This window comes from Pelophylax lessonae (genome assembly GCF_965119305.1).
Source record: "Pelophylax lessonae genome assembly, chromosome: 3".
NCBI classification, from domain to species: Eukaryota; Metazoa; Chordata; class Amphibia; order Anura; family Ranidae; genus Pelophylax; species Pelophylax lessonae.
The window spans coordinates 641,243,073-641,270,317 of record NC_138770.1 but is presented as its reverse complement, the minus strand read 5'-3'; the positions used below and the strand labels follow the sequence as shown (position 1 = coordinate 641,270,317).

Here is a 27,245-nt window from a genome sequence, read left to right as displayed (position 1 = left end):
GCTTCATTTAAAGTATATTGTATGAATTCCCCAGTCTCCCCCAGGCTTGCTGCATTTTCCACGGCTGTTGTTCTTGGTCTGAGTCCAAAGCTTTATGTCTCCCCCATAACACAAGTAGATATGATGGACCCATGAGACTAGGCATTGAATCAGTTGATGAAATGTTAAGACCCCAAAGAAGCAGCTATGCTCGCGAAACACGTAGGCAGTTTCTCAACCCTTCTGACTGCTGCTAATGCCTTGGTTTTATGTACAATGGGATTGTATTGTCCACCTGATGTAATATGGTGCCTTGAAAAAGTAGTCACACCCCTTCAAATGTTCAACATTTTGTCATGTTACAACCAAAAGGAATTGTATTTTATTAACACCACAAAGTGGCACATAATTGTGAAGTGGAAGGAAAATATTTAAATTAATTTTATAAATAAATATGTGAAAAGTGTGGCCTGCATTTGTATTCAACCCCCCATACTTTGTAGAATCCCCGTTTGGTGCAATTACAGCTGCAAGTCTTTTTTGGGATGTCTCTACCAGCTTTGCACATCTAGAGAGTGACATTTTTGCCCATTCTTCTTTGCAAAATAGCTCAAGCTCTGTCAGATTGGATGGAGAGTGTCTATGAACAGCAATTTTCAAATCTTGCCACAGATTCTGAATTGGATTTAGGTCTGGACTGTGACTTGGCCATTCTAACACATGAATATGCTTGGATCTAAGCAATTCCATTCTAGCTCTGGCTGTATGCTTAGGGTCATTGTCCAGCTGGAAGGTGAACCTCCGCCCCAGTCTCAAGTCTTTTGCAGACTCGAACAGGCTTTCATCTAAGATTGCCATGCATTTGGCTCCATCCATCTTCCCATCAACTCTAACCAGCTTCCCGGTCCCTGATGAAATGCACCCTCATAACATTAGTTTGCCACCACCATGTTTTATGGTGGGGAGGGTGAGGATAGGGTGAAGGTTTATGTGAAGTGTTAGTTTTCCGCCACACATGGCATTTTTCTTTTAGGCCAAAAAGTTAAATTTTGGTCTCATCTGATCAGAGCACCTTCTTCTAAATGTTTGCTGTATCCCCCACATGGCTTCTTGCAAACTGCAAACATGACTTATTATGGCTTTCTTTCAAAAATGTCTTCTTCCTGATCTTCCATAAGGCCAGATTTGTGGAGTGCAGGACTAATAGTTGTCCTGTGGACAGATTCTCCCACCTGATCTGTGCATCTCGGCAGCTCCTCCAGAGTTACCATGGGCCTATTGGCTGCTTCTTTGATTAATGTCCTCCTTGCCCAGCCTGTCAGTTTAGGTGGACGGCCAATCTTGGTAGGTTTGCAGTTGTGCCATACTTATTCCTTTTTCGGATGATAAATTGAACAGTGCTCCATAAGATGCTTAAAGCTTGGGATTTTTTTTTTTTATAACCTAACCCTGCTGTAAACTTCTCCACCACTTTATCTCTGACCTGTCTGGTGTGTTCCTTGGCCTTCATGAAGCGGTTTGTTCCCTAAGGTTCTCTAACAAACCTCTGAGGGCTTCACAGAACAGCTGTATTTTTACGGAGATTAAATTACACACAGGTGGACTCTTTACTAATTGGGTGACTTCAGAAGGCTTCCACTAGATTTTAGTTAGGGGTATCAGAGTAAAGGGGGCTGAATACAAATGCACGCCACACTTTTTAGGTATTTGTAAAAAAAAAAAAAAAAAAAAAATTGAAAAACATTCATCATTTTCCCTCTACCTCACAATTTTGTTCCACTTTCTGTTAGTCTGTCACCTAAAATCCCAATAAAATGCATTTAAGTTTTTGGTTGTAACATGACAAAAAATGTGGAAAATTTCAAGGGGTATGAATACTTTTTCAAGGCATGTTTTTTAATAAGAATATGAAGTTTTTAAATATAGTTTATATTTGATAATACCAAGGGGCTGTCACTGAACACCCATTATCTTTATCCTCTCACCCCTTGAAACAAATTAGCCATGCAGAGGGTCTTCCAGAGGTTAGTGCGTATTCGGTCGATCTGGTCATCTAGCACATGGAGGACTTTGATGTGCTTGTAATATCATGCAGTTTGTGAGTGTACATCTGTTTTTTTTTTTTTGGTCAATAAAGCTGTCACAAATATAATGCGCAAGGATGGTGCGCCCTCTGCTTTTATTTTATAATGTGCAATTATATTGTGCAAACTAGCGCATTATGGCATAAACCATCTTGGGGTCTATTAAAAAAAAAATAAAGATATTTAATACCAGGTTTTAAAAAAAATCGAAAAACTTACAGTAAATAGGTAAAAAGACTATTTGGACTATAACATTCAATTATGATAACAGTTAGAATTTCAAATGCATGTAACTGCAGTTGTAAAGCTAGGTTAACACCTCGCGCCTTGTGAAAGCATGTTTGTGTGCACTTTATTTTGCTCATTTTTCATGCTGCACGCATAGGGGAGCCCATTCATTGCAATAGGCTGCCATACATGTGACAAACACGCCAAAGAAGTTCATGTCTCTTTTTTGGGCGCTGAGCTTTACACGTTTTTATGCGTTTGTCAACACTAGTCTGCTTGCCATGTTTAGGGTGCCATTAACAATTTAAAACACCGCAAGTATGACGTGTTTTTTGCGTGTTCACAGAACTCTTAGGTGGGAATGGAGCCTTACAGGAACATCTCATAAAATAAAAATATCAAAAAGTTAATTTGTTCCAGTAATTCAAGTAATAAAAAGTATGTCCATGTGCAGTATAGTATGCACTCAATACGTGGTCAGGGCTCCTTTTGCATGAATTACTGCATCAATGCGGCGTGGCATGGAGGTGATCAGCCTGTGGCACTGCTGAGGTGTTATGGAATCCCAGGTTGCTTTGATAGCAGCCTTCAGCTCATCTGCATTGCTGGTCTGGTGTCTCTCATTTCCTCTTGACAATACCCCACAGATTCTCTATGGGGTTTAGGTCAGGCGAGTTTGCTGGCCAATCAAGCACAGTGATACCATGATCATTAAACCAAATATTGGTACCTTTGGCAGTGTGGCAGCTACCAAGTCCTGCCGGAAAATGAAATCAGCATCTCCATAAAACTGGTCAGCAGAGGGAAGCATGAAGTGCTCTAGAATTTCCTAGTAGAGGGCTGTGCTGACTTTGGACTTGAAAAAACACAGTGGACCAACACCAGCAGAGGACATGGCTCCCCAAATCATCACTGACCATGGAAAACTTTGCATTTCATTTGGAAATGAAGGTCCCAGAGTCTGGAGGAAGAGTGGAGAGGCACAGAATCCAAGTTGCATGAAGTTCAGTGTGAAGTTTCCACAGTCAGTGATGATTTGGGGGGACATGCCATCTGCTGGTGTTGGCCCACTGTGTCTTATCAAGTACAAAGTAAAAAGCAACCTGGGTTTCCATAACGCCTTAGCAGTGCCACAGGCTGATCGCCTCCATGCCACGCCGCATTGATGCAGTAATTCATGCAAAAGGAGCCCCGACCAAGTATCAAGTGCATACTATACTGTACATGGACATACTTTTCAGTAAGCCAACATTTATGTATTAAAAATCCTGTTTTTTTTTTATTGGTCTTTTGTAATATTTACATTTTCTGAGATACTGAACTTTGGGGTTTCATTAGCTGTAAATCATAATCATCAAAATTAAAATAAAAATGCTTGAAATATATCACTCCGTGTGTAAGGCATCTATATAAAATATATGAATTTCACTTTTTGAATTGAATTACTGAAATAAATTAACTTTTTGATGAAATTCTAATTTTATGAGATGCACCTGTATATTTCAAACCTGTGGAAACAAAATTCAATTTCTTACCTTTGCATTGTAAACCTTGCCGCATGAGGCCCCATAATAATGAACCACAGTGATCACAAAACGTAGGGACTTTGTAGTTGTGGATGCTGAACTTGTGAGGCATGTTAACACTAAAACGCTGGGAGCCCACCTGCTGGTACACAACACAGAGTTATTGTCTTATATAGGGAGGACACTATCCACATCACTAACACAGCACAACAGTGTATCAAAGTTTAATTCCAAGCATATATTCTATAAAGATACCAACTTTCCCAGCTAGGTATTCATTAACGCTTTCCCCATCACTGGTCACTGAAGCCAAGATGCCCAAGCAAAATTTAGCAGCGTCAGTATGGGTTGTTTACCTTGATTATATCTCTATGACTAATTTGCCCACCTAAATGTTTTCTTACATTTCATGCAAGGTCATCAATTACTTTTTTTCATTTTTTAATACTATAACTGTATCCAACAATTACAGTTTTAAACAGAGGCCCACTGCCATGTATTATTATTTTAGGTACTTATATAGCGCTGTCAATTTACACAATGCTTCACATATATATTGCACATTCACATCAGTCCCTGCCCTCAAGGAGCTTACAATCTAAGGTCCCTAACTCACATTCATACATACACATACTAGGGCCAATTTAGACAGGAGCCAATTAACCTATCCGCATGTTTTTTGGGAGGGTGGGAGGAAACCAGAGTACCCAGAGGAAGCCCATGAAGGCGCAGGGAAAATATGCAAACTCCAGTAGTGTCATGGTTATGATTTGAACCAGCAACCCTAGTGTTGCCAGGCAGAAGTGCTAACCACTTAGCCACAGTGTTGTCCATTGTATGGCTGTAGTGGCCTCTGCAAGAGAAGCCTTAATGTGGTATTAAACCCAAAAATGTAATATATTGCAGCTTAAATGTGGGGGCTGCATCAGTTTTCTTTTCTTAGGCCTTTATCCCTCTGTTTTCACCTGGTGATCTGGCCAGTAACACACATCCTGTAGATCACTTCGCAGGACCGCTAGCAGGGGTGCGTGCCCATTGGCCACAGGGGGAGCCAATCATCGGGTCCGGCAGCCGCGATTGTCGTTGGGTACGTGGGATCTCTCCCCCTGGAGAAAGAACGGCGGTCTGCCATTGTAAACACAGCAGACCGCTCTTCTGTCAGTTATGAACACAAGGATCCTGTGTTCCTCTTACTTAGGAACACAGGTCTCTGTGTTCATGCAGCAAGCCCATCCCCCTACAGTTAGAAAGCACCCCCTAGGGACAAACTTGACCCTTTGATCGCCCCTGGTGTTTACCCTTTCCCTGCCAGTGTCATTAGTACAGTAACAGTGCATATTTTAAGCACTGATTTCTATAGTAATGTCACTGGTCCCCCCAAAAGTGTAAAAAATGTCAGTTAGGGGTCCGATAACTCCGCAATGTTGCAGTCCCATTAAAAATTGCTGATCGCCGCACTTACTAATTACTATTAAAAAAAAATTGAAATTACATAAATCTTTCCTCTCGTTTGTAGATGCGATAACTTTTGCGCAAACCAATCAATATACACTTATTGGGATTATTTTTTACCAAAAATATGTAGCAGAATACAAATTGGCCTAAAATGATGAAAATTTGTTTTTTATTGGGAATGTTCTATAGCAGAAAGTAAAAAATATTGTTTTATTTTTTTTCAGAATTATCGCTTTTTTTGCGTTTATAGCACAAAAAATAAAAATCGCAGAGGTGATAAAATACCACCAAAAGAAAGCTCTATTTGTGGGGGGGGGGGAAAGGACATCAATTTTTTATTTTTTTTTGGGGTACAGCATCATTAAAGGGGGCAAATCCTTTCGTTCCAGAAGTGGTTGCGCTTGATTGCCAAATAACGGCTGAAATATTGATCACATGATCTGGAACCATTCTGATTGGTTCTTGGCTCTTGATTAATAGCGGGAGCTGTAGCTGTCAGTGACAGCCAAGTTTAACAGCGGCAGAAAGTGTTGTAAAGTAGCTGTCAGAGGAATGACTTTCAGTGATGTATCCTCAGCATGGGATATGTATCCTCATTACTATGAGATCATTCATATACAGATTGAGACTGAGATTATTAAATCATATTTTTTTTTTTTTTCTTAAATGTACTTAGCATTTAGCGGTTTGTCTCAAGCTCAGCTCTAAATATTTAATGTCATTTGCCTCTTTTAATCAAACTACATTTTCACCAGGGACCTGAAAGAGGCTTATAAAACTTTGGAAAAGATTCAGCTCTATTTAAAATGAAAGCATCAATTTTAGAGGGACTAATTGTCTTTCATTATTGCCAGAACTGTGCATTTAAAGGAAAACTCCACTTTTGCTTACAGAAATGTGATTTAAATGCTAGCCAGTTTAATTTCAACATCATTATTCCATTTCAATATGCACACTGCAATGAATAAAACTGCCAAAAATTGGATTTACTTCTTTCTTTGTTGCTTTACTGCAATTACAGCAACACTGGGTGCATACTGTGCATTGTCTGCGTACAGCACACCCCCAGAAATCTGATTTCCTGCTCACTGATTGGCTGGCTTCTTTTCCCAAAAGTTTGTTTCTCATTACAACATTGTGACTAATTATGTGATTGCATCGAGCACACCACACAGTCTCAGCACCCTCAGAAGAAGAAGGGTCTCTTAATATTCATAGAAAATAAGGTGGCAAATTTAAATTGAAGTTTACATTTAAATCTAAATCTAAATCTAAATTTAAAAAATTCAAATCTAAATTTTAAATTTAAATCTAAATCTAAATCTAAATCCAAATCTAAATTTAAATCCAAATCTAAATCCAAATCTAAATTTAAATCCAAATCTAAATTTAAATCTAAATTTAAATCTAAATTTAAATCTAAATCTAAATCTAAATTTAAATCTAAATTTAAATCTAAATCTAAATTTAAATCCAAATCTAAATTTAAATCTAAATTTAAAAAATCTAAATTTAAATCTAAATCTAAATCTAAATCTAAATTTAAATCTAAATCTAAATTTAAATTAAAATTTAAAATTTTACAAAGTTTATGGGCAGCACAGTGGCTAAGTGCTTAGCACTCCCACCTAGCAGAACTGGTTCAAATCCTAACCAGGGCACTACCTGCCTATAGTTTGTATGTTCTCCATGTCCCTGTGTGGGTTTCCCCCCACACTCCAAAGACATGCTGGTAGGTTAATTGGATCCAGTCAAAATTAGCCCTAGTATGTGAATGAAAATGAGTTAGGAACCTTAGATTGTAAGCTCCTTGAGGGAAGGGATTGATGTGGATTTACAATATATACACTCACCGGCCACTTTTTTAGGGACACCTGTTCAATTGCTTGGTAACACAAATTGCTAATCAGACACACAGAGGAACTGAATGCATTTAGGCATCTAGACATGATGGAGAAGACTTGCTGAAGTTCAAACTGAGCATCACAATGGAGAAGAAAGGGGATTTAAGTGACTTTGAACGTGGCATTGTTGTTGGTGTCAGACAGGCTAGTCTGAGTATTTCAAAAACTGCTGATCTACTGGGATTTTCACACACAACCATCGCTCGGGTTTACAGAGAATGGTGTGAAAAAAAGAAAATATCCAGTGAGCGGCAGTTGTGTGGAGGAAAATGCCTTGTTGATGTCAGAGAAGAATGGGCAGACTGGTTCCAGATGATAGAAAGCCAACAGTAACTCAAATAACCACTCGTTACAAGCAAGGTATGCAGAATTCCATCTCTAAATGCACAACACATTGAATCTTGAAGCAGATGGGTTACAGCAGCAGAAGACTACACTGTCAGCCAAAAACAGGAAACTGAGGCTACAATTTGCACAGGCTGAACTAAATTGGACAACAGAAGATTGGAAAAATGTTGCTGGTCTGATGAATCTCGATTTTATCTGCGACATTCAGATGGTAGGGTCAGACTTTGGAGTAAACAACGTGAAAGCATGGATCTATCCTGCCTTGTATCAACGGTTCAGGCTGGTGGTGTAATGGCGAGGGGGATGTTTTCTAGGAACACTTTGGGCCCCTTAATACCGATTGAGCATCGTTTAAACACCACGGCCTACCTGAGTATTGTTGCTGCCCATGTCCATGACCACAGTGTACCCATCTTCTGATGGCTCCTTCCAGCAGGATAATGCACCATGTCACAAAGCTCCAATCATCTCACCACTGGTTTCTTCACCATGACAATGAGGTCACTGTACTCCAATGGCCTCCACACTCACCAGATCTCATCCAATAGAGCACCTTTGGATGTGGTGGAACGGGAAATTCGTATCATGGATGTGCAGCCGACAAATCTGCAGCAACTGCGGGATGCTATCATGTCAATATAGACCAAAATCTTTAAGGAATGTTTCCAACACCTTGTTGAATTTATGCCACGAAGAATGAAGGCAGTTCTGAAAGCAAAAGGGGGTCCAACCCGGTACTAGCAAGGTGTACCTAATAAAGTCCTGTATTGCCTTCATCTTGGAGACTATTTATGGGAGACACTTCAGAGTGAATTGGAACCGCACAATGCTTTGTATTATAAGATTGGGATACATACAGGAAGTTTCCAGATTACCAGCTGCCTATCACCTTTCAGGTTTGCAGATTTTGGTGAAACAATTCCCTAATCAATGAAGATGAATAATTCCTGGACTTAGTTGTCTCTTATGGTACACCAATTACCTTCCTGAAACATTTTCCCTGTTGGAGTGTCTCCTACATGGTCATCTTATATATAGTAATCTTCATGACATAAAATATGTGGAAATTTATGAAGCCTTTCAACTTTACTTGCTTAGAGGATACATCCCTGCCGGTAACTTTATACATGAGAGCATTTTCCATAACTCCTGAAGAAGGTGTTTTGATACAGTGAAACATGTTGAGACAAATGTGGAGAGTTGCTTATTACTGTAGCGGGGTTTTCCCCTTTACATTGTGCATAAGAAGACTGTATGACCTTTTGTAGGAACTCGGCTCCATCTAGTGGCCAAAATGCCACATTACAGCTGTTCTGTGATTTCCTGTCGGGGGATTTATTAAACTACATCATCCACAATTCACTTGGAGTACCAGGGTGCATTGCCCCACTGCACAGCATTTTGGGGGAAGCTTTATAAAAGGAAGGGAGGAGCCAGGCTCTCGCTCTTGTCTCCTCACACAACACCTAGAAGGAAGCAAGTGCTGTGGGCTGATGCTGCGGACTAGGCCTGAAGCCTGGGCCTGAAGTGACTGAGTGGAAGCGTTTCATCTTCAGTAAAGGAGCCTTCCCAGAGAACCCATCGATGCTCTGCAGAGACCGGCGTCACTCACATCCAACAACAAGCGCGGCTGGTGACAGAGAGCAGAGGGGGAGAGTTCCCGTGGTGCCGCCCGGCTGGTGAGAGGGCACCTACCCAAAAACTGACTCTATCTACCAAATAAGTAACTTTAGTCAGGGTTAGCCTTAGAGTAGTAGAAGGCAATATACCAGGTGGCCCAGTATATCTCCCCAGGAGATTCATAGATAAACATATATATCCATATAAGAGCCGTCCGAGGCCTACATCTCCCACAGAAGTTTTACCGCTAAAATTGCACAGACACCCCGCGGTGACTACTAACTGTTTGCTGCCATTCTCTCTCTTGATCATCCATCCTCAATGTGCATTACAAATAGCAGTGCACTAACTTTGCTAGCGAAGATCTAGAGAAGAAACAGCGGAACCGCATGTGGGACTCAGATAGGTCTGTCTGTCTGGTACTGAGCCTAGCTTAATGCTGAGCCTCATTTCCAAAAGTATAATAGTGATTCAGATGGTGGTCTTATAGGCTCGGAGACATTTCCTGAAGTACTTAATGTGCCCTGGGGAGTGATATCACAATATTCATCTTATCCTTGATCAACTGATCAGTATACCCTTTTACGAAGTCATATTTTATTGTACCAAAACTGTCTATTCGGTTTACAGTAAATAATTTCCTGTTTAAAAGCAAGCTTGTGTGTGTCCCATTGTGTTATCCAGAAGGACTGCAGCTGGAGAGAGGTAACAGGTCATTATTATTTATTGAAGTGTTATATTCCAATCTGTGTTCTCCTGTATCCATTTGGTATTCCAGTCCTATTCTGGGTCAGTTGTGCCTAGGGAGGGTTCGAGCCAATTCTGTGGGTTGTTAGGCAGGACGTAGACCCAACAATCTAATCAGCAGCTCCTACGGGAGTGGTGCTACATTACATATATATGGCTACAATTTATACTATTATGTATGTTTTTTAATTGATATCCAATAAAATATATATTTTTTTATCATTTCTTGTGTCAATTTGCACCTTAAAAGCCCTAACACTACTCAATGCTGCTTTCCTGTATTGAATTGTATTGTAACTGTATTGTCTTCCCTCATATTGTAAAGCGCTGCGCAAACTGTTGGCGCCATATAAACCCTGTATAATAAACATAATAATAAAGTGGCATGTGAGTGTATATGTGAAGTGCTGCATAAATTGACAGCACTATATAAGTACCTATAATAAATAATAAGTATTAATACACAATGACAGTTTCTTTAAAGAGACTATCACTTTGCCATTGGGGGGCAAATGACAGGTTCTCTTTAAGAAACAACCCCAAACCCACAGGCTAGAACTACCCTGAAAATCAAAAAATGTAAATGAAAAAACAACCCAAAACCCCCTCTACTCTTCTCATGTCCCCCTGTAACACCATTTTCTGAAGGAGCAACTGTGTGGCAGGAAGAATGGAGAAGGTGGGTATTGGTAGGTTCTCCTTTGCCCATTCCAGTCTTTTTACTTATTCATTAGAAAGGTATAGCTCCTGCAGGCAGACCTTTATCTATAAAAATGGGCAATGTGATCACAATGTTTGAATTTTCTCCTGATAAGTCCTATGGATTCAGTAGAATTATGGTTGAAGGTTGACTTCCTCTGGAAGTTTGGTGGCACTGGCAGTAGATCCGGGCTAATGGAAGCAGAGAAATACAGAAGGATGTGGGAGGGATGAAGGCAGAGGAAGAGTCATACATGGTGGTTTTTTTAACAAAGATCAAACATCTAATAGTCTGAACATTCACCTCATCGTGGGTTTCCTGCTTCTTCAGGCCAGCACACTTCGTTATGATAAGCTCATGGCATCTCTTGTGAACTACGCACGTGCAAACTGTAAAATGAAGAGAAAATCACTTTTTTAGAGGCACTTGTGCAACAATTGTCAGGAGACTATACTGTCGCCTCTCGAAGGTTTCATTTTTTTTATGTTACATTGAAATACCATGCTGCAGCCATGTATTAAACGTTTGACACACAGTGCCCACACAATTCCCTTGACTTTAATGGACACGTCCGGCAAGCAGCGCCACTTGTGACAGGCCAAATTTGTGCCACTGCCAAGTGATGTGCTGTGACCGCAGCAATTTGTATAGACCGGAGTGGCTGCCATGATCATTTGTAGATTAAGGCTGGGTTCACACTGTGTGCGGAGCGGCTCGCAGCAGGGGGTCCGGTGCGCAGCCAGATCTCAGTTTCAGGTCCAAATTTGGACCAAACGTTTGGGCTCTATTTAGACCTGAAGTGGACCAGAAGTTGCACAAGGCCCTTCTGCAAACCGCTCCGCAGTTGTACTGGAGCTGTGTGTGTGCTACATTGAGAGCCGGTCACAGTCTCCTGACATACAATATTAGATGCAGGGGAAACCCTCTTCCAATTACCACCAGTGTGAACCCAGCCTAAAAAAGAAAAAACACAGGAGAGAAAGTGCCACAGTCTAAGTGTAGTATGTATTGAAAATTGTGGAAAAGTGAAAAAAGGAGGCAATGTACTCACATACAAGTACTTAGATACCGCATTTCAAGAAGTACTCTACAGGGAAGAATCATTGTGGTTGGTAAATTCAATAAAATATTCAGCTGGGTGGGGGGGGGGGGGGAGTTGTCTCTAGCAGGTTTAGCAGGTTGAGCATGGATGAAGAAAGCGCAAAAAGAGAGAGCACACCATTTTTCATGATATTCTGTACATACTGCACTTAAGACAGTGGCGCCTTCTATCCTGTGTTTTAAGAGAAAAAAACTAGATGCTCCTCTATGGGACTTTATGGGGCTGTACTATAATAATCCATATGTCAATTATGTAAATGAACAATGTTTTATACAAAATAATGATAATACATGTAATAGAAGTACATAAAAACAGAATGGTTGTGGCAATAAAAACACATTCAGGACAATATACACACAAACGCAACCAAAAAGGGGACCCAACCCCTATGGGAACAGGGTGGGTGAAGCCCAATGCGTTTGGAATCTTAGCGAGATGATTCTATCTTCTTCAAGGGCATATCGGTTGAGAAATATTCTATTGAACTGCATGCAAAATACAGACCCACAACCAGTTGTACAATGTGATGATCACAAAGCTTGTGCAAATCCCCAAAAGAGCCAAAGAGGTTGCCCCCAGTGGGCCTGAGAACATCCAGGTCCTGCCACATAGGGTTGGCCAGTGCCCAGATCAATGTGATGGAACCAGATGAACTGGTCCCCAATCGCAATGACCTGTCGTGTTATGTCACGGTGCGTCCTGGAAGCAAAAGCGCTTCTGCTTCCAGGACGCACCGTAGTTAGTTTCCTGTCCCCACTGGGGGGCGATGTGAAGTCTCTGTGGGTAACATAGTCTTTTAGGGTTCTCTCAGATGTGCAGCCAAGGGTAAAAGTCAGCAGTTGAGCCGCAGTTTTACCACATCCTTCGACTGCCCACCTAAAGGACATGTAACTGCTCAGGGCTGTACACATGCTGTGGACATGATGCTTTGCAGCCACATTAAAAATTAAACAAGTTTGGGGTGGAGGAACTTGACTGGCCTGCACAGAGTCCTAACCTCAACCCCATAGAACACCTTTAGGATGAATTAGAACGGATACTGAGGGCCAGGCCTTCTCGTCCACATCAGTGTCTGACCTCACAAATGCGTTTCTGGAAAAATGGTCAAACATTCCCATAGACACACTCCTAAACTTTGTGGACAGCCTTCCCAGAAGAGTTGAGGCTGTTATAGCTGCAAAGGGTGGGCCAACTCAATATTGAACCCTACAGACGAAGATTGGGATGCCATTAAAGTTAAAGTGCGCGTAAAGGCAGGCGTCCCAATACTTTTGGGAATATAGTGTATATTTCAAAAGGGGCTTTTGACATAAAATGTTCTCCACATGTCGGCAACAACCCATGCAATCCATACATACAAAGAAACCAAAACAAATACGTTCAGAAATTAGGTTATGTGGAATGACACAAGGAAAAAGTATTGAACACATGGAGAAAGGGAGGTGCAAAAAGCCATGGAAAGCCAAGACACCAGCTGAAATCTATCAGTAACTGGAAAGCAATCCTGCCCCTTGTCAGTGCAAATTAATATCAGCTGGTTCAGTTTCAACTGATGGTATATAAAAAGGTGTCTCATTACCAAGGTGTCACATAAGAAACATCTCATGATGGGTAAAAGCAAAGAGCTCTGAAGACCTTTGCAATCTTATTGTTGCAAAACATTCTGATGGCATTGGTTAGAGAAGGATTTCTAAGCTTCTGAATGTTCCAGTGAGCACTGTTGGGACCATAATCCGGAAGAGGAAGTAACATCATTTCACCATAAACCGGGCACGACCAGGTGCTCCTCGCAAGATTTCTGACAGAGGAGGTGAAAGAATTATCAGAAGAGCCAAGGACCACTAATAATACAAAAATGTGTTGCGCCAGAAATCACACAAAATAAAACAGTGATAATATGTGATAATAATAGATGAAAAACAGTTCATAAGGCACATAATCGTGCTAGTGCTCCAATCAAAGAAATCTCCAAAAGTCCCAGTGTTCAACTGAAATGTGATCCAATCGTGATAAACAACGAATATTGTGAGCACCGTTTAGTGAATCCCTCCACCAGACAGATAAGCCTCTCACCTTCCCATCAGACCCAAATGGGCCAGCAATCACATAACATGGATAATGGATTTCCAGGAAAGGGCCTCTCTACTGTGTAGCTCCAGGGATTCCAAGATATATATGGGGATAAGAATGGGACAAAATCTAGTGCTCTCTGTATATATATATATAAATCAGCTTTATTGAAGAGAATAAACAAACTCACATTTGCAGGGCACTCAGCCGTGCCTGCTTTGCTGACATGTAGTGTAGATAGTGCTCCGGAGAAACGATCTGCGTCGGCCACGCACGCTCCGCCCCCCCTATGGACCACTCATGGATAGCTTCAGAAAGACCTGGAATTAGCAGGTACAATTGTTTCAAAGAAAAAATAAGTAATGCAGTCAACCGCCATGGCCTGTATGCAGCTCACCATGCAAGACTCCATTGCTGAAGAAAAAGCATGTTGAAGCTTGTTTAAAGTTTTCTGCACATTTAGACAAGCCTGTGAAATACTGGGAGAATACAGTCTGGTCAGATGAAATCAAAATTGTACTCTTTGGATGCCATAATAATACACACCATGTTTGGAGGTCAAATGGCACTGCACTTCGCCCCAAAAACACCCCAATACCAACAGTGAAGCTTGGAGTTGGGAACATCATGGTGTGGGGTTGTTTTTCAGCATTCGGTACTGGAAAACTTTATTTCATTGAAGGAAGGATAAATAGAAAAATGGACCAAGACATTCTTGATAAACATCAGCTGCCATCTACCAGGATAATGAAGATGATACGAAGGTGGACATTTCAGCAAGACAATGATCCCAAATACAAAGCCAAGGAAAATTTCACATGGTTTCAAAGAAAGAAAATAAAGCTGCTTGAAAGACATGCCCGGAGTTTGAAGGCAATGATAAGCATAGGGCAAACATGACAGGGTGGAAGGAAAACCAGGCAGTAGAAGGATAAATTAGTTGTTAGGATATGAGAGATCAGGACTCTTACCTTATTGGCTGAGCAGACAAGATGATGGGAAGGAGCAGGAGAGAGAGTAGTTGGAGGGGAGGAGTGAAGGGGCTTCAGTTACAGACTGGAGATCGTAGGAGAAAGGTTCGTCTGGCCATCTCAAGTAGAGAGAGAACAATAAGTGAGTTGGAGCAGCTATTAAATCAGCTGATAGCTGCTGCTGCTGTACATGGCCCTGAATGGGTACAAAGCCAGGTAGCAGCTTAACTGCAAGGGGTTAGGCAGGAACAATCTCAGCCGGGGCCTGCCACCACATGAGCTCAGAAGTCTCAGCTTCCGGTGCGCTTTAGCCCAGAGCATACCCCAAGGGCTCAGCGCCGCATTGGGAGCCCCAGAATTGACCCTCTAGGTCCACCTGATAAGCAATTGCATGCTAATGCGGGTGGGGGTCCTTGGGGGAATCCCCATGCAAGGCAGTGCCCACAGGAGAGAGAAGCTCACTATGCAGCAGCCACGGTCCCCTCATCTGTAGTCCGCTCCCAGGTGCGGGCGGCTGGCACTGATTGTGATGATCTGGTCGGCATGACAGCCCGGTAGGGGATAGTCTGCACAGTGGGCGCCGGCCCTCATTCTGCAAGCAGTAGCATGGGATATCCAGCTCCTCAGCTGGGGAAGCCCGGCAGTCAAGGGGGAATGCCTACAGGTCCAGGTCAGGGCCTGTGCGGTATGCCAGAGAAGCGGCTAAAACAGAGAGGGTGGCGCTGCCGGATGATTATGTCATCAGAGGGAGACAGAGGTTGAGGCTTGTGGGAGCTGCCCAGGTAGCTGCCAGAGTGGAGGAGAGGGCAGCAGTGCCTGCGGATGACCTCATCGGAGGGAGACTGAGCCGGGACGGATGGTTCTTAAGCCCTCAGGGTACCCCAGAGCAGGAGCAGCAGATCCTGCCTGCAGTGTTCAAAATGAGGGGTTGGTCGGCTGGCAGGGGACAACAGCTCCACGGACAGGCAGAGGTTCACCCTGAGGGGAAAGTCAGCAGCTCCAAGGACGGAAGCTGGAAAAGGAGACCCTGGAGGCAGTGGGGGCATCTGAAATGACTGGCATGGCTTCCTACCCAGTGCAGCCCGGTGAGTGTACAGTTTCTGATTTATCTTGTTTTTCTTCTGTTATGTCAGGGGGGCTAGGGCTGAAGACCAAGCGGCCCAAGAGCAGGAGGCGGGTTCAGGTCAGGCTGGCAGGGGCCTCTGGAATAGTCTGCGGGACTTGTTGCGGTGATTAGAAGCTGGGGCGACGAGGGACTCCCCGCCAGCGTTGCCATGGGCTCCCCCTCAGGGAAGGGAGACCTCTTCCGGGGCATTTGCGCCCCTTCAAGAGCTCCGTTGGTGACACCAGCAGCGGTAGTCGCAGGCACACAATCCAACGTGGACTTGGTGGTAGCTGTAGCAATCACCGCTGAGACTTCGAAGGATGGAGACAAAGAAGTGGAAAAGGTGCGGTTAGTTGACTCGGCAAAACATGAGGTATATTTACGCTTCAAAGGACTGGTGGCACACCTTAAAGCTAAAGTGCGCAAAAAAATTTGGAAGGGTGAGTATGTGAAAATATCTTTCCTGCTCCCACTTGAAAAATGTAACTTGGATCGCGTTAGACCGGACGAAAGCAAGAAGGAGTATGCAAGCATTTGCAATTTTTACTAGCATGATTGGGGAAAAAGCTCCAGAGAACTGTTCAGCCCTGTTTTGCTAATTGTAAGCCATTAGTGAGGCTCACAGGGTATACAGGGGGGGGGGGGGCTGACATGGATCTGCTATGATGAACAGTTATGTCAATGAAAAGCCATCCGCCACTCCATACAATGGGATCACAAAGATATCAGCCTCTGTATGAAGTTGATGACTTCCGGGGCTGGTGGTCAGCTTTTTCCTGGAGAGGTCGGCGGTGCATTCACCTCTGGATCACCAGCCCCTAGAAGAAAGGGGATTTGTTGGCAGTTTAATGGAAGAAAGTATTGGTTTGGAAGCACCTGCCACTTCAAACACAAATGTTCAGGCTGCGGAGGAAATTATTCCCTCATTCGCGGTTTTAGACAAGGAAAAGGGCTTGCCAACGACACTACTGGAAAAAAGGGACAATGCCGGGGAAGCTGGAAAGGATACTTCCTTTTCTAAATAGGTATCTGGATCAGGCAGCCCTTATCCTGGAGTCAAGATTTAGAGAGGGTTTTTGAATCCCAAGTACATTGGGGGAGGTCCCTCTCATTTTCAATAATTTACGTTTGGTGCTTCTTATTCCATCGGTTGTGTCAGAGAAGCTGCTGAAAGAAGGGACCTTGGGTCACATGAGTGGCCCATTTTTTTTACCGCTTCTTCCGCAGCTTGTAGTTTCCCCATTGGGCATGGTTTTGAAGAACGAGCCAGGTAAATTTCGGATGATCCATCACCTCTCTTATCCAAAAGGAGGCTCAGTGAATTATGGTATCAACCCACTGGAATGTGCAGTTACCTATACATCATTCGATGCAGCTATTTCCTGGGTACATAGATACGGGCAGGGCTCGCTCATGGCTAAATCAGACATTGAATCTGCATTCCAGCTGCTCCCAGTCCATCCTCAGAGTTTCCATTTGCTAGGATACTGTTGGGAAAGTTCTTCCTTTGTAGATCGTTGCTTGCCGATGGGTTGTTCTAGTTCATCTTCCCTGTTTTAAAGGTTTAATTCATTCCTTGAGTGGACGTTTAGGGAGGTCGCGGGGGTGAACACCATCATCCAATATCTGGATGGTTTTTTGTGCATGGGACTGCTGGAGTCAAGGACTTGTGAGATCCTTCTGGGGACATTGCAACATCTTGTGGAATGTTACAGAACTCCTTTGGCACTGGGCAAGATGGAAGGTCTGGCCACGGTACTGTTTTTCTTGGAATTACCATTGATTCAGTGGCCATGGAATGCAGATTGCACATGGATAAACTGTTGGCTCTGCGAACTCAAGTGGGACAAGCATGTGGATTTCGGAGGATTAGGTTGCAGGAGTTAAAATCCCTGCTAGGTAAACTAAACTTTGCTTGCAAAATTATTCCCATGGGTTAGGATTTTCTGCAGGCATTTGTCGGCGGCTACATCTGGCATCGAGGCCTTCCATGGAGCGCAGGACCGACCTGCATATTTGGGATATTTTTCTTGACTCTTAACAGCCATTCTTTATGGCTGGGGGTCTGGTCAGCAATGCAGATCAGGTCCTGTTCACAGATGCAGCGGGTTCAGCGTGATATGGGGCTTATTTTTAGAGGTGTTGGAGTGCTAAGCCATGGCCTGAGGAGTGGCGCGCCGCTGGATTGTTGAGGAACCTGGTGCTACTCTAGCCATTTCCCATAGTCTTGGCAGTGGAACTTTGGGGGGGGGGGAGGCTTTTCAGAATAAAAAAAGTTTGATTCAATTGTGACAATATGGGCGTGGTTTTAGCAACTAATAACATCTCGGCTTCTTCCCCACAGGTGGTTAGGCTCTTGCGTTACTTGGTTTTGAGTTGTTTGTGATTGAATACGTTTATTTATGCTGTTCACATTCCGGGAGCTACCAACAAATTAGCAGACGTTTTGTCTCGTTTTCAGTGGGACAAGTTTTGCATGTTGGCACTGGAGGCGGATCAACATGGGGTGCCTTGTCCTCAGCGTCTATGGAGGATTGCATTGGAGACGTCGCTGGACTGATACAGGACTCACTCTGCGTGGAAACTTGGGTGTCCTACTCCAAAGCATGGAAGGAATGTTTCTCTTTACTTAAGGAGTTAGGTGGGAAGAATTCTGAGGTGGACCGGTCATCTTTGGTGCTATATTTAGTTTGCTATAATCTTACAAAAGGTACCTTAGTGTCCATGTTGGATCAAAAACTGTCGGGACTTGCGTTTTTATTAGCAGGTATCACAGATTACACCAAGTCTTTTGTGCTGGCGCTTAAGGGTTACCAGAGGGGTAGGCGTAGTTGTGATTCTAGGCTTCCAGTTTCCTTTTCAGTATTGAGTTACGTACTGGACCGTTTGCCTATGGTTTGCTCATCACCTTATAAGGGGACTTTGTTTCGGGCCACATTCTTGGTGGCCTTTCTTGGTGCTTTCTGGATTAGCGAGCTGCTTAGCCTATCCAGGAGAGTTCTGGGGGACTGTTGGTGGGGGATCGGAAACCATTCTTTGATCTGGATTGGATTGACTGTTTTGTTTTTCGGTTATTTATGGTTTTGTTTAATAAATGACCGAACCGGCCATTTAATCCTAATGCTGAGTTAGTGTTGTTATTTAAAGGTAAAGGGGAGGTGGTGTTGGGTACTGACCCAGGTAATATGGTTAAACAGGTCGGATCTAAACTACCTTAGTCAAGATATGCCCGAAGCTTGAAGGAAATGATAAGCATAGGGCATACAGTACATGACAGGGTGGAATGAAAACCAGGCAGTAGGAGGTTAAATTAGCTGTTAGGATTTGAGAGGTCGGGGCTCTTACCTTATTGGCCATGCAGACCAAGCGATTGGGAGGAGCAGGAGAAAGTAGTTAGAGGGAAAGTGTGAAGGGACTTCCCTTGCAGATTGAAGATCGTAGGAGAAACGTCCCTCCAGCCCGCCCTGGTGATGCCATTTTCTGTTCTGCTAAGGAGTTTGGAAGTTGGCGGTTGGGATCCTTGATGATGGTCCAAGACATAGTCTCAAATGATAACATGGTGGGACCCATCTCAGGTATGGAGTCCTATGGTTGGTTTGGTTCAGTCTAGACCGACCGAGTAGTGTAAGGTGGTAGGGGTCTGTGGTCAGTAAGGAGGACAGAACCTTACTTAATGGTACCACAGACTCCAAAGTTGTGTTAGATGGTATCGTCAAGGATCTATAACCATTCTTTGATCTAGATTGGCTTGACCATTTTATGTTTTTATATTATTTATGGTTTTGTTTAATAAAAGGCCGAATCTGCTTTTTAATCCCAATGCTTAGTGTTTTCATTTAAAGGTAAGGGGGGGGGGGTATGTTGGGTACTGATCCAGGTAATTTGGTTAAATAGGTAGGATCTGAACTACCCTAGTAATGGCCCAGCCATTCACCTGACTTGAATCCAACAGAAAATCTATGGAAAGAACAAAGATCAGAGTTCATGAAAGAGGCCCCCTAACCTTCAAGGTTTGAAGTCTGTGTGGAAGAATGAACCAAAAATCACACCTGTGCAATGCATACGACTAGTTTCTCTATATAGGAGCTGTCTTTCAAGCTGTCCTTACCAATACAAAATTTTGTACCAAGTATTAAATAAATTTCAGTTAACATGTTCAATACTTTTTCCCTGTGTCATCCCATTTTACTATAACTTAATTTCTGAACTTTTGTTTTGGTTTCTTTGCATATATGGATTGCATGGGTTGTTACCGACAAGTGGGGGAAATTTCATGCCAATAGCACCTTTAGAATTATATGTACCTAGAAAAAGGGTGATATGTTCAATACTTATTTTACCCGCTGTATCTCTAGAATACTTGGGTCTCATGTGTATGTGTAGGTCAGTGATAATCTCACTGGTGTTTTAGCTTTCTCTGTGCTATTACCAGCCTCTGCATGTCCCAATGGACCATCTTTGTGGAATGACCAGTCCCACCCTGCCCCAGTGGTAAGTGAAACGTCATTCAATATTCTATATGCGCCACTGCGCATTGTGAAATGCTGCAGTGCAGTGACAAGCAGTGCCATGCAATGTGCTTTCAAAAATACAGGCATGATAAATTTTTATACAGCACATCGTGGCACAGCATTATTGGGTGAATAGGGTGCATACAATTTTTGTTCAACCTGCCCTTGCATTGAGCTGTGTTGATTAATTGACATGGCGTGAATGAGCCCTTAAGGCCATATACAGAATTCAACATGGTATGTTGTATATCACTGCATTTTCAGGAACCTTCTCTTACCTTGACATTGATATCCCTGTTTCCCTATTACACCCCTGTAAATGAAAAAGACAATCAATGAGTGAAATAAAAATAATTATTCTATCAAAGTTAAAAACACCTCTAAGAGGGGACATGGCTGGGGACAAGGCGAATGGCTTAGAAATACTGGCAATTGCTGCCTGAATCATACTTCTACAGTGGGTATAGAAAAGAAGCAACCCCCTCCTTTAAGGCCCCTTTCACACTAGTGCGACTTGTCCCGCGATTTTGGACCACAGAATCCCATGACAAGTCGTTTTTCCATTATTTTCAATGGGCCCCATTCATATCAGTGCGACTTGAAGTCGCACCGACTTCAAAGTAGTCCCTGCACTACTTTGGCACGATTTTGAGGCCAAAGACATTCAAGCCCAGTCAAAATCGCAGCAAAAGTCGCGGCAAAACCGCTGTAAATTGCGCGACTTTGAAGTCGCACAAGTGTGAAAGGGGCCTAAGATAATCACATTTTGTTGCTTTGCAGCCTGAAATGAAGACAGACAGACCGTTTTTGATGTATCCAATTGGATTTACTCAACTTATAACATCCAAGTGAAATCTATAACACCAACCTGTCAGGAAAAAAAAAAAAAAAAATGAAAAACAGAATCACTACCACTTTATAAATCACTGGTCCAACCATCTGGAGTGTTCTGTCCAGTTCTGGTTGCCAGTCCTCAGAAGGGATGTGAAGGAGCTGGAAAGAGTCCAGAGAAGGGCAACTAAACTGATTAGGGGATTGGAGAACCTTAATTACGAAGAGCGCTTATAAGCGCTCAATTTATTCTCCCTGGAGAAGAGACGCCTGAGAGGGGACATGATAGCAATTTAAAACACCTCAACGGTGATCCCAGCATAGAAAAAAAACTATTCAGTCTCAAGGAATGCATGAGGACACGAGGCCATGCAATGGGACTAGAGAAGAAGCGTTTTAACCTCAGGCTACGCAGGAGGTTCTTTACAGTAAGGACTACTGCGGAATTCTCTACCACAAATGGTGGTAACTGTGGGGAGTATGGCTACGTTTAAAAGACTCTTGGATGTACTCCTCAAGGATCAAAACATTAAGGGGTATGTGAAATGATTAAGGCCACACACACCTACACAGGTTTAACTGGATGGACTATTGTCTTTATTCAACCTCACCTACTATGTAACCACTGAGTTGGAAAAAGGATCACCCCCTTGTGTCAATATTTTGTTGAACCACCTTTTGCTTTAATTCCAGCGTTGAGTCTGTTGGGATATGTCTCTACCAACTTTGCACATCTAGACTTTGAAATATTTGTCCACTCTTCTTTGCAGAACTGCTAAAGTTCAGTTAAATTTGATGGTGACCGTCAGACTGTCAGTGGACTGCAGTCTAAGTCATTCCACAGATTTTCAATGCAGTTTAAGTCTGGGCTCTGAGTAGGCCATTCACCATCATCTCCTTCAACCACTGTGTGCTTTGGGTCATTGTCATGTTGGAAGGTAAACCTTCCTATTAAACAAGCAAAATTTGATTCTTTTTTAATAAACCTTCCTATTGACACCTTTCTGGAAGAAGGCAGCAGCTTTTCCTAAATAATTTCATGGTATTTTGCCCCATCCATTTGTCCTTCTATCCTGAAAGTTCTCCAGTCCCTGCTGCAGAGAAACACTCCCATAACAGGATATTACCACCTTCATACTTCACTGTAGGATTGTGTTATTTGGATGGTGAGCTGTATTGGATTTCCACCAGACCTATACAGTACCTTGAAAAAGTATTCATATCCCTTGAAATTTTCCACAATTTGTCAGGTTACAACCAAAAACGTAAATGTATTTTATTGGGGTTTTATGTGATAGACCAACACAAAGTGGTACATAATTGTAAAGTGGAAGGAAAAAGATTTTCAAAATTGTTTACAAATATCTGAAAAATGTGGGGTGCATTTGTATTCAGCCCCCCTTTACTCTGATACCCCTACCTAAGGGATATCTAAGAGAATTTCAAGGGGTGTGAATACTTTTTCAAGGCACTGTAGTTGATGCCAAATACGATAATTAAATTTTAGTCTCATCTGACTATAACACCTTTTTCCATGTGGCCTCAGAATCCTCAAGGTGCGTTTTGGCAAAGCTCAGTAGTTACTGCATGTGGCCTTTCTTAAGGAGTGGCTTTTTTCTTGCAACTCTCCCATACAAGCCACATTTATGGAGAAATTGTGATATTTTTGTCACATGCACACAATGACCATTCTTTGCTATAAATTTCTACAACTTCTTCAGAGTTGCTGTAGACCTCTTGGTAGTCTCTCTGACCAGTTTTATCCAGTTTGGAGCAAGGTCCTGATCCAGGGAGGGTCTGTGTTGTAACCAAATACCTTCCACTTCTTAGTAATAGATGTCACTGTGCTTCTAGGCATTGATAAAGCCTTTGACATTTGTTTGTATCCATCTCCTGACTTGTGCCTCTCCACAACTTTATCCCAGAGATCCCAGTGACAGTGCCTTGCTACCCATAGTTGATTGTTTGCTTCAGTTGCACAAGCAGGGACCTAAATGCTCCAGGAAAGCTCTTTTCATGCTGAGCTGATCAAAATGACCACAGTTGATCACATTTGAAAGTCAAATGGCTTTGTATGCCATTGAGACGGTGATTAGCTACTCATGATTGGGTTTACAAGTAATTTTTAGGAGGGGGGTGATCCGTTTTCTAACACAGTGATTCAGTTTTTGATTATTTTTTTTTTTCTGACATGTTAGCGTTATATCTTTCACTTGGATGTTATAAGTGTCTGTCTTCATTTCAGGCTGCAAAACAAAATTTTATTATTTTGGATTTTATGGATAATATTAAAGGGTGATTCTTATCTATACCCACTGTATATATCCCCAAGATTAAAGTGTATGTAAAGCCAAAAGGTTTTCATTTTTAGTTCTGAATAGAGATTGAAGTGTTTAAACCCCTGCCAGCTTTTATTTTCTATGCCCCCTCTCTATCTGTTCTGATGACCATTGTCTCCGGTTGAAAACATGATGGGAAATCCAAAATTAGACAGTCAACACAGGAGGGCAGGAGCATGTTCCAATGGTCACACCAGCTCTGGTGACAATTGGCTAAGGGTGGGTTCACACTGGTGTTTTGTGGTTTGGGTGCAGCTCAGTTTATTTGCCTTTTACATGCAGCATTAGGTGGGCTCCCATTGACTTCTATTAGGTCATATGTTTTCATGAAAGCAAAACAAAATTTCTGCATGCTGCATCTTTGATGCGTTTTCAGAAAATAAGTGAACTAATAGAAGTCAATGGGAGCGCCGTGAAAACCACGTGTAATGTGGAATAGTGAATACAAGTGCGCTGCACCCAAACCAACTGCAGTGCACCTATGTGAACCTGGCCTAAGAGGAGATTTCCCTCACTCTGGGATATTTCTTCTTACTTGTAAAGGGAAATCAACCTAACCTAGATGTAGACAGCAAAAAAAACAACATAAATAAAAAATTTAGCTATAAAATCCTTCTATCATTTCAAATGTAGGTATTGGTTGCCACCATACCTAGTGATCCAACACCAAACTTTTAAGCCTGTAGCGGAAACCACTTGAAGCAAAATACACATTTTTTAAAAAAAAGTAGAAAATTGGTTTCTTTATTTGTATATCACATACTATTGTATATCACATACTAAAACATCCACCACAAAACTTGTGGCAAATTAAAAGCAATTATTTGTACAGATGTAACGAGTAACAGAGGAGCTACAACAAAAAAGTTTATTTAGTGTTTAGTGGTACAACCAGTTGTCATTTGCTGTTTGAGATGTTATTTCCACAGCAAATTTCACCTGGAGTTATTCAACGCGTTTCAAACAATTTATAACAGATTTTTCATCAGAAAAGTAACACACTAAGAAACAATAACTTCACAGTCAAAAAAATATTTGTACTGTGTTATAATAAAATACTTATTAACCCAAAAGTAGCTTACATCATATGCAACTGACAATCATAAGCTGAGTCACATTTGCAAAAGATGTAAGCTAATATTGGCTGTATATGTATTAATTTAGAAAAAAATAATAATAATAATTTTTTTGACTGTGATGTTATTGTCAGCAAGCGGTTAATCAGTGATTGCAGTCGCTGCTCAGCGTATTCTGTTCCAGCGGGGAGGGTTTCTCCATCCACCTCGCTGGTGTAGATAGGGGAATGGATTTGTTTTGGTTTTTTTTTGTTTTTTTCAATCAGCCAGAAAAACAAGGCATCTATGGCCAGCCTGAGTGAAACTGGAATAATGTACACGTAGGGGTTCGTTTACTTAAATTAGAGAGTGCAAAATCTGGTGCAGCTGCGCATGGTAGCCAATCAGCTTAAAACTTCAGCTTGTCCATCTAAGCTTTGACAATAAAACCTGGAAGCTGATTGGTTTCTATGCAAATCTGCACCAGATCTTGCACTCTCTAGTTTTAGAAAATGAACTACAAATGGGTATGGCCGTACAGTAATAAGGCAGCCTTCACGTTATAGCGTTTCATAAATGAGTGCAAAATCGTGTTATATGCATGCTTCTGCACACTGTACAGCTACTCCCCTACCAGCCCATGCATTGCCCTACAAAGCTCATGCATCTTTTAGAGCTTTGCATGCTTTTTTTTTTTTTTCAAGGCACGCATTTTGCCATATTTGGGGTGCCAGGAACAATGAATGGCACTTCAAGCACAACACAGCTTTTGTGCATTTCATAAATGATTTTGTGCACATTTACAAAATAGTCTTAGTGATTAGTGCCATCCAGCACTGGAGATCTACAGTTAGAATCCTGGCCAAGACATTGTCTGCATGGAGTCCCTGTGCTTGTGTTGGTTTCCTACCACACTATAATGATATGCTGTTTTTTTAAAACAAAACATTGTGTATGTATATTTAAAGCGGAGTTCCACCTAAAAGTGAAACTTCCACTTTAAGGACTCCTGAACCCCTGACATGCCCCATTTGGCTTATCTTTTTTTTTGGGGGGGTACCTAGATTTGACCGGTACCCGCTCCCACTTCCGCTCAGGCCCCCTAGGTGGCGCGAGTAGAAGTTCTCCTCGCCCCCTCCCTCCCTGCAATCTTCTGAGACATGACACAGGTCCCAGAAGATTGCCCGGCCATTCAGGACGCGCAGCGCAACTCCCGCATGCGCAGTGCTTACCTGGCTGTAAAGCCGCAAGCTGTCACAGCCGGGTGCCCACACTAGTGATGCCGTCGCCGCAGAGAGGAGAGGGAGAGAACCAAAGGCTTCAGGCGGCCGCATCGCTGGATCCTGGGACAGGTGAGTGTGTGCTTATTAAAAGTCAGCAGCTACACACTTGTTGTAGCTGCTGACTTTTAATAAACACCAAAACGTCTGGAACTCCACTTTAACATTAGATCCAGGTACACTGGTGTTTAATCATGTACTTTTTAAATATATGATGTTGCATAAATTAGTCCTTTCAGTGTATTACAAAATATATTGGTGTATATATATATATATATATATATATATATATATACACACATATATATGTCTTGCAGAAAACCAGCCTACAGAATATGTAACGCCCCTGAAGAGGACCTACAAGTTGAAACGCGTTGGGGTCTCATTGTGATAAAGTTCAGAAATATCTGATGTTATACACTACATACCTTCAGCACATGGAAAGGTTTTTATTTAATTTTTTTCTATGCTCAAATTTTACCAGTTGATACTCAAAGCTTTGTAACATTTTTTTATATACACTGCTCCAAAAAAAATTAAAGGAACACTTTGAAAACACATAAGATCCCAATGAGCAAAAATATCACGCTGGATATCTATATTGATATGGACTGGTTAATGTGTTAGGAAGGAAAGGATGCCACATCGTTTGATACAAATTAAAATTATCAATCTACAGAGGGCTGAATTCAAAGACACCCCGAAAATCAAAGTGAACAAATGATGCAGCAGGCTAGTCCATTTTGCTGAAATTTTATTGCAGCAACTCAAAACAGTACTCAGTGGCTTATATGGCCCCCACATGCTTATTTGCATACCTGACAACATCGGGGCATGCTCCTAAATGAGATGATGGATGGTGTCCTGGGGTATTTCCTCCCAGATCTGGACCAGGGCATCACTGAGCTCCTAAAACAGACTGAAGTGCAACCTGGCGGTGTCAGATGGACCAAAACAATGTCCCAGAGAATTAAATTTAGGTCAGGCGAATGTGAGGACCATTCAATGGTATTAATTCCTTCATCCCCTAGCACAGGGGTGTCAAACTGGCGGCCCTCCAACTGTTGCAGAACTACAAGTTCGATCATGCCTCTGCCTGTGGGAGTCATGCTTGTAACTGTCAGCCTTGCAATGCCTCATGGGATTTGTAGTTCCGCAACAGCTGGAGGGCCACCAGTTTGACACCTGTGGGAGGTCTGTGTGTCCCTCCATGGATATGCCTCCCCAGACCATCACTGGCCCACCACCAAACCAGTCATGCTGAGCGATGCTACAGGCAGCAGAACGTTCTCCACAGCTTCTCCAGACCCTTTCACATCGGTCACATGTGCTCAGGGTAATTCTGTTCTCATCTGTGAAAAGTACAGGGTGCCAGTGGCGGACCTGCCAA

At 42.4% G+C, this 27,245-nt stretch overlaps 1 protein-coding gene across 2 annotated transcripts in view; it reads right to left on the bottom strand.

The window, feature by feature from the left end:
* Nucleotides 1-27,245, bottom strand: part of PRKCE (protein kinase C epsilon) — a 670,827-nt gene that overhangs the window by 280,698 nt on the left and 362,884 nt on the right. The window contains exons 4-6 of one of the 2 annotated variants that reach the window (XM_082249847.1): nucleotides 20,629-20,663; nucleotides 10,895-10,980; nucleotides 3,827-3,959 (exon numbers count right to left, since the gene is read on the bottom strand). In XM_082249847.1, coding sequence (XP_082105973.1) covers nucleotides 3,827-3,959; nucleotides 10,895-10,980; nucleotides 20,629-20,663 — 254 coding nt within the window. The remainder of the gene's footprint in view (nucleotides 1-3,826; nucleotides 3,960-10,894; nucleotides 10,981-20,628; nucleotides 20,664-27,245) is intronic. The other variant, XM_082249848.1, reaches the window with a different exon arrangement.